We start from the raw sequence: 8,588 nt of genomic DNA, 5'->3' as shown, positions 1-8,588 counted from the left end.
TAAGGGGGTGGTTGCACACAGTATTAAGGAAGTGGTTGCTCACAGTGCTAAGGGGGTGGTTGCACCCAGTGTTAAGGGGGTGGTTACTCACAGTGTTAAGGGAGTGGTTGCTCACAGTGTTAAGGGGGTGGTTGCTCACAGTGTTAATGGGGTGGTTGCACCCAGTGTTAAGGGGGTGGTTGCTCACAGTGTTAAAGGGGTGGTTGCACCCAGTGTTAAGGGGGTGGTTGCACCCAGTGTTAAGGGGGTGGTTGCTGTTTCATGTTGCACTGGGCTATATATCTGACGCACACGCCACCTGTACCCGGGTCATACAGGTGCAAAATAGAACATGAATGCCTAGGTACTTACAAGAGACTACCTGCTCTACCAAGTTTCAGTAGGTGCAACATGCTCTACCGAGGTTTAGTAGGTACTATATAATAGCTTTGCCTGCACTAGGGATTATGTTCGCATTCCGACTGCTTGTCAAGCCAGCGCACAAACATATGATAGGCAAACACGGATAAGTATGCAGATGTCTTCGAAGATCTCGACTGTGTCTTCGGCATAGAACCTTGGATAACCCCATCCCACCACTATATATCCCGGTATATTACACCCGGTCTGGATCCTACCTGCGAACACAAACAGCCCAAGTCATGCACCTGTCAACCCAATAAACGTATACGCGCGTGGGGTGCTGGCGTTTGATAGCGAGCCCAAACTAAGCGTTCAAGTTGTCACATACCGCTGACAAAGCATATGATTTGAGGCCAAGATGAAGCTTCTTCTTCGAGAAGGTGCCAATGCATCCTCGTAGGCGCTTATCTGATCCGTGTACGATTTTCCATGTTACAAACAGTGGACTGGAGAAGAATGCAATCAAAAGCAGATGCAATGTGAAGTATGGATAGAATAGCTCTATAATTTGAATCGGGGTTTGCGAGATGATCTTCAAGCTGACAGAAAAGGTTAGGTACTCGACAAAGCCATACACTGCCAAATCAGCTTATACTAATTATACGTGTAGTTGGTGGAGGATTCAACACGAATGAAGGCCCTCTAAACGACAACATCAAAATTAAACGAAACTAACATCCGTCAATAAAGGACAATCGAAGAGTAAGGAGCGCACATACGTATATATATATATATATATATATATAACATATCAGTAAGAAAGTAGCGTCCCGCGATAACCCTGTGTCACAGCGTGTGGTGTGCTTTGTAATGTTTTATAGATTGTTAATACGTATACAGTCTGTAAGCCTAGACTATTGGCGTGGTTATAAAAACAAACTGAACTGATTGTCAATCCCACCCTAGCATATTAGTTGAACTTCAAGGCAATGGCACATTAAACGGGGAGTTCGAAAGCATATACCACCAACAGCATCAGCCTACCAGCACCAGCCTTCTGCAGTAGAGGAACTAGGTCTGTGGACGTGCAGGGTGTCTACACAGGACCACAAGATCAGATTTTGGGTTTTACGACTTACAAGCTATCGTTTTGAAATCGAGGCTCCACGGGAAATTGGCTGCTATGCAGCGACGCATTCAGCACGTCGAAGCAGTACATACACATCTCCGGCGTGACAAACTTGTTCACTTCAAGGGTTGACATCTCGATGCGACGCACAACGTGTGGTTGTTGACTCAGGTTATCTAAAAGTTGGTGATAAGCTCGATACAGCAGTCAAAGCAATGATATAGAACTTACACAATTCAATCCAGCACTATTGTTAACAGAGCTCCATGTAGCGCACGCTCTTCTAACACCAAGCGACCCACAACGCAACTGAAATTACATATAATCCAGACTACTAACTTTATATTGACGTACGTGACTATATGACTATATAGTAAATAAATACATAGATCACTATTTTTTAATGAATATCCAGTTTTGGTGTCTTTTAATTGGTCGCTTGAGTTGGCTCTATGACTAAAAATGATAAAAAAGGTAATGATCAGACTCTCAAAGGTTTTATGAAGAATAAACTATGAATTTGGAACCCTATTTCAACTGAGATTTGTCTTGTGATTGTGAACTCCGCAATATCTTCGGATGCGCAGGTTCGAGTCCTGCACCTGTCATAGAATTTGCAGGTTGGCCGAGTGGTCTAAGGCGTTGTGTTTAGGAAACAATTTTTTTCTATTCGTTTTGAAACATCGTATTTATGTCTCATCATACGAATAAAAACCCCAACATACACATAAAACATTTGATAATAATGTAACTGAATCGGAAGCAACTATATGTCAGTTATATGTCAGTTAAATACAATTACTACAAATTTTGGAAATGGTGGGGGGTTTTTTCCCAGTTCGAGGTTGTATCACCACTACTTCGGTCGATATGGTATCATAATGATGTATATTGAAATCAACTGGTACTAATCGGCACAGAATTCAGACACTATTGTTGGTGCTGTTGGTTTCTTAAGGACTATTAAATTTCAAGTTATCTCCCTATCTTGCTTGATGAAATTATAGGTGGAAGCAACAACCGCAGAAATATATGGGCACTGACTGTGAAGGGTACAGTTTCTAGTGGCTATGCGTGTAGTCAGGAGCCAAAAAACATTCTATGGTGCATTATTTTGTACGTTACGAGGTATGAAATGCAACAAGTCTCAGTAGTCAATGTACGAGATATCAATATAGCTTCTAAATCCGAGCTAGATTTCTAAACGCTGTCAAGAAGTGGTCATCATCGTAGTTTTCGTGTATCTAGTTCCGATCCAAAAAAATACACGAGTTCTAAAATATACCCGTCTAACCAAATAAATTTGGGCGAAGGCCGCAGAAGTTGTTTCTAATTTCCTAATCTCCTACTTGCACAGAGAGCCCGTTTGTATCTGATACGCGAGAAATCTCGTTACTACACAAAAGTTATTTTACAGCGTACACGCAGCGCTTGGCGCTTCGCGAGCTGGAGAGCCTGTAGAACGAAAGTTGCGGCATATCTAATATTTCTGATACGAGCCAATCTTTAGCTCTTTAGGCTCTTCATCAAAATATACTTGCAGAGATGCAGTGCTAGGCGTTCATAGTATGTAACTAAATTGTTGAACTATCTAGATCCACGTATTAATCCACATTGGTGCACTCGTATGACATCCTTTTTAAATATCGTTATTATAATCCATGATATCCGGTGGTTCGAATACATCTGGGAAAAGGTACGCGAGTATCACATCCAGTAATATGTATATTAGGTGGTGGTTCAGCGGCTCATGTTGCAGCATTTGGTGTGTCGTGCTCAAGCCGTTCTTTAAAGTTGCAGGTCCCAACACTAGCTTCAACACCCCTGAAATTTCCCCAGGGATTCAATACAAGAGTAAACCAAAGATTTAGTGTTAAAAAGTATAGACGGATATGAACCTACGCGTCGAGACCGAGTGAGGCACGCAAGGTTGTAACTTTTACCTTTCTTCAACTCGCATGGTATGTATATATTCGCAGACATCGAGTGAACAACAAAAATCAAGCCAGCATGCATCTTAGCCAATATACGAGTTCTGCTACAAAATTTCGACGAGCTGGATTCACTAACCGAAGTAAAAAACACAAGGCAGAAAGTATCACTCTCACTCACCAGGCATGGCCTCCTGAAGTAATCGCTTGGAGTCTGTTCTGAGGGCTGCCATTTCGTCCTCAGTCAAAGTAGGCGCTGGCTCGCCGGTGAACAGTTTGAGGCTAATGAGGTCGATAGTGTCGCAGAGACGGGCGGGTTCCAATTCCGAGCCCACTATCAGCCATATTAACCTGGAATTAGAAATAGAAGAATAATATTAGGAACTGAAACTCCAAACTGGGGAGGCCAAAAGTGTCGAGGAGACAGGTGAATTCCCAATTGCGAGGCCAAAAAAGAATAAAGTTGAAAACACTGCGATTTGTTTTATGTTATCTTCTGCAGTCATTAGCTTCACAGCTCTTTTGTATAATACACCCATATTGTGTGCTCAGTGTGTATCCATACATGTATAGTACACCATAGCGTCATATTGTGATCTTTGCCAAAGTAAGCTATGTACGTACAAGCGCTTTAAATTGCAGATTCAGAATCATCCACAAAAATGTTCTGCATTGGCATCTATGGCTATTTATATAACGGATATTCAGTTACAAAATGCTCAGTTACAAAATCGCATACCGGGTACCCAGAGTATCCACAACCGGTGACCAAAATGATTCTATAAATAGCAACGGTTGCCGTATCCAGGGCTTACGCCAGGCGGGTCTAAAAGCCGATCTCATCAGGGATATAATCGACCCCATGGCCCAATTGTGCAGGACACCCGAGTTCTGGAAGAGGAGCATTAGACGACAAGTGAGTATCGATTACTATCACCTACAAAGAAGGCGACAACTTTGTACCTCGAACGCCCGAGCATGTTAAACTTCATGACAGATTGTGACCAGCCACATAGCACCTTAAAGGGCACTTAGGGACAGTCAATCATGCACCAGAAAATATGCTGTTCCACGCTCACAATCACGAACTTACTTGAAAGTAGTTTCTCCTGAACATGGCTCTTTGCATGTACATACATATGTAGCAAATCCTTCAGCCGGCAGATACTGAGTGAGCACAATGTAACAATTGTATCAGGTGCAAGCACACATACATACCGTGGCATCGGGCACGGGACCAGCCATGTCGTTATGAGCACCGAACAGTTCATCGCTCCTGTGAGTGTGAGCGGTAGCCTCCAGTATTACACTCTTTCGCTTTGGTTTCTTGGTCCACGTGCCATCGCCGTCCTTGCCTAGACCTACCACCACAAACCCGTCCTCGTCGTCATCATGGTATGTGGGCGAGTACACTGCATCGGCCCCAGAAGTATTGGGGCCATATTTACCTATTTGTGGGCCTTTTAAAGGGCCTGTGGTCATCTGCGGTCTCTCTAGGGGAGGTGGCGTAGCCGGCACCGGAATCAGTACTGGAGGAGGCGATGACAGGTCACTCAGCTTCTTGGTTGCCTTACTGTGGCGCTTGGGAGATTCCACCGCTTTGCAAGAGCTTCGGCTGTCGCTTCGGAGCGTGATCCCAAACACATCATGGTCGTCTATGGTGGAGGATACTGTGCGAGTCTGTGCGAGGGAGCTGGGCCTGGGACTCGATGCCGTGCGCGTGCGCTGGGTTTGGGTGGCCGTAGTAGTTGTAGTAGCAGTAGTGGCCTGTGTTTCTGTGTTTGCATTATAGTTGCTGGCTGTGTTTGTTGACAAGGGTCCTAGGCGGTCTACGAGTGCCGTGTGTCTCATGCCCGAGGATACGGGCGAGAGCGGTCGGTTGAGGTCGGACTGGGAAGAGATCATACTATAGCTTTCGCTGGTGAGACTGAGTTTGGAGAGAAACTTCTCACCACGGTCATCACGGTCACTACGGTCGGCGTCGAATTGGTCGGGCTCTAGATCACTGCAAGAGGTCCTGTGCGAGAAGTCGGTTGGTGGCGGGTGCGGGGTACCCATGCTCTGTAAGGTTATTGCATTAGGACGAGACTCGGATTAGAGGTAGATATGCAATTGGGAGGATAGGAGACAGTTAGTATAGAGCAGAAAGTAAGATTTGTGAAATAGAGAGACTACTAGGTTGTAGACAACTGTATGGCTAGTAAAGTACAGACAGGTTGAGTGCAGGCAAGATGTGCGGTTAAAAAAACAACGCAACTTTCGGTGCAGAAAGCTAGGAAGGCAGAAAGACACTAAAGCCCAGAGCGAAAAAAAGATAAAGGGGTATGTAATTACAGAATAGAGCTAGTGGCGTCATCAAGTCATACTAGGATGCAGAGCCTGCATAAAAATTTGACGAATGTATTGGTTGTTTTGAAACACTCAGTGGTTATAGTTGAATCAGATTGATTAAAAAAAAATCTATCTCGTTGATACCGCACAATCCATAGGCTTGATCACTCGAGCTCAGAGCCGCAACCGTCTAATTTACAGTGATATCTGTTCGCAAGGCCGCCTCCGGTACAAAACTGTTTATGCGATTAAGCGAGGCTGAAACTCTGCTAATATACCTGCGCCTGAAATCCCAATACCCGACCAAACGGGCCTATACCTACACCATCAAACACCTGCAACTAAACTACCAAACACCTGCAACCAAGCGACACTATCTCACAAAACAGGCCTCACACTGCACATACCTGCATGGGAGGAGTATTCGATGCCGTATGCGATTCAAACAGCGGATGCGGTGACAGCTCCACCGGGTCGCCTATTTTCAGCGCCATCTTCAGAAGCGACAGGTCTTGCTTCGGGGTGAGAAACATACGCAGCGCGGGTACCGAGCACGCCGCTGGATGGGCCAACGCACTACTGAGAAGGTGCTGCAGCCCAGCCATGCGTTTGATGATGAAGGTGTTCTTGGTGTTGTCCTTGAGAGAGTGTTTGCCGGGGAGGACGAGGGAGGACTCCCACGTGGGGTTGCTCTGGCGGATCATCTTGTACAGGCGGCGAAATTCACTGTGGCGGTCGGTATGAAAGCGAAAGCCGAAAGTTTGTTTGTATAAATACATATCAAAGTAGATATAAAGATATATGGACGCAGATGTACATAAGTGAATCGCATGGTTGCGAAGTGTTGCGCTTTTGATCAGAGACACCGCAGATGCCCACATAATCAAGTCAGTATACAAGCATCAGAACATATTCGGAGAAAACATATATTCAGAATGAATGATTATTCAGAGAAGCGAAATAAAACCCAACTATGCTACTTAGCCGTGTCCGCCTATTACATATCGGCACGCGATACATTTCTGCATGATACACATATGTGCACAAATCAGAAATCATTCATCACCAGCAGCAGCCGCTTACATTATCTATTCGCATATATCACATCTAATTTCAACCCTCCATCCTGGCCATACTACATTGTAGCACTTCTTAGCCGATCAATACCCCAGGTTAGTTACCATAAAACTAGCCTAGACTCCAGAGCAGATACATTTTCTTTTAACTTTCAATTCCATCCCGTCCGTGTTACAACAGAGCACTTCTTACGGCATTTAACGCACCTGTACCGTCGGCCGACCACCCACACGCGCGACCCTTTGGCCGACAACACGCCATCTGCAGCCATAGAGTCCACACACTCTTCCAGGCGGATCACATATAGGATATAAGGTGTCTTGGTATGCACCAGATAGGCGTTGCATATATTCGCCTTCCACCCCCCGGCGACCAGTTCACACTTCCACGGCGGCTGTTTGCTGCTTGTATTGGGAAAGCCCTCTAGAGCCGCTTCCTCTAACAGATTCTTCAGGGGTATCTTCTCATCCGCCTGCAGCACGCGCTCGTTCACATTCATCCCAGACATCTCTCTGCTGATCTCTGTGCGCATGTCCCAGTCCTTGTTATCCTTGTACGACCCGTATCGAGCGACGCGTACGGCATTGTTGACTGTGGGGCTATCTTCCATAGTGTTGGCCCGCCTGCGTGCAACGGTGTCACCAACGATGCTTCCTGCGCGTGTGCGGGAGATAGCGGACGGCTCCCAAAGTTCGGAGGTGCTCATGGAATCGATGGGCATTGTGAAGGTGTTGGTCTGTGGCGTTGGTTAAAGAGGTGGGGAGATGTGGTACTTGAGCGATGAGATGCGATCATTCCGGCGATTGTGCTTGAATGACAACACATTTACGCGCACACTCATCAAGCACAGGTATCGTTCCACATACTATAATACGCAGACCCTACCCGGCACACCACCTCTTGCACTCACCCGGTACGAGTGCAAACGCAACGCATTAAAACAGCGTCTGGTTCACGCTATGGGCAGGAGACTGAGTATCCCTTGCGCTCTACTCTGAGTACAGCCGCAAACAAGACCACCTGTACAACCCATACACGAATACATCGCAGCTGGCTGCTCATATACACAGCCAAATAGCCAACCAATCATGACCCACTCATACACGAATACATCGCAGCTGGCTGCTCATATACACAGCCAAATATCCAACCAATCATGACCCACTCATACACGAACTCGCACACACACCCGATACGAGGCCGACAGTGACTCGTCAAACAGCTTCCGGTTCACGCGATGGGCCGGGGACTGTCTCTTCCGTGCGCCGGTACTCAGTGCACACGCCCACATCAGATCACTCTGCAGGAATCCTGGCAGGTAGTCGGTCTGCAGCTTGAAGTACACACGGTCCCTCACGACTAGAAGTGCGGAGAAACGGCCGCCATGGGGAACTCTGTGGCTACCGGTGACGCCGTTGCGGCGTTGGTAGCCGGGCTCATGCCTGTCTGTGCGAGCGTGTATGCCTGTTGAGGGTAATAAGTGATCATTTGTTAGCGGTTTGATGTATTGAAGTGATAAGGTACATGAGTACATCTAGAGTATCAGAGAAAGTGGGTTGTACGCTCAAGAAACGGAATTGAATGCGGGGAAACCAGTGACTGCAGCCTATCTCGATACGGAAAAAACAGCCGGTCAAGGAAATGCCTGCGCGAGTGCGTATGTCATGGGTCAGTGATGCGAGATTGATGGTGATGTAAGCAGAGGAGGATATAGGTTCGACTGAAAGTACACACACAAACACACACACACACACACACACATACACACATACACACAT

General features: G+C 46.3%; 2 protein-coding genes across 2 annotated transcripts in view; both read right to left on the bottom strand.

Moving 5' to 3' along the window:
* Positions 1–1,791, bottom strand: part of SARC_08791 (hypothetical protein) — a 5,226-nt gene extending 3,435 nt beyond the window's left edge. The window contains exons 1-2 of the mRNA XM_014297216.1: positions 1,482–1,791; positions 731–848 (exon numbers count right to left, since the gene is read on the bottom strand). Of these exons, the coding sequence (XP_014152691.1) occupies positions 731–848; positions 1,482–1,606 (243 nt within the window). The 5' untranslated portion in view covers positions 1,607–1,791. The remainder of the gene's footprint in view (positions 1–730; positions 849–1,481) is intronic.
* Positions 1,792–3,093: 1,302 nt separating this feature from the next.
* On the bottom strand, positions 3,094–8,344 carry SARC_08790 (hypothetical protein; the record flags this gene model as incomplete). Its single annotated transcript, XM_014297215.1, has 7 exons — positions 3,094–3,295; positions 3,584–3,753; positions 4,142–4,293; positions 4,621–5,463; positions 6,141–6,459; positions 7,017–7,546; positions 8,000–8,344. 7 exons carry the CDS (start codon positions 8,342–8,344, stop codon positions 3,111–3,113), a joined length of 2,544 nt encoding a protein of 847 aa, XP_014152690.1. The 3' UTR covers positions 3,094–3,110.
* Between the last annotated feature and the right edge of the window lie 244 nt (positions 8,345–8,588).

This window comes from Sphaeroforma arctica (assembly GCF_001186125.1).
Source record: "Sphaeroforma arctica JP610 unplaced genomic scaffold supercont1.828, whole genome shotgun sequence".
NCBI classification, from domain to species: Eukaryota; class Ichthyosporea; order Ichthyophonida; genus Sphaeroforma; species Sphaeroforma arctica.
The sequence above is the reverse complement of the archived record's forward strand: the minus strand, read 5'-3'. Positions and strand labels throughout refer to the sequence as shown.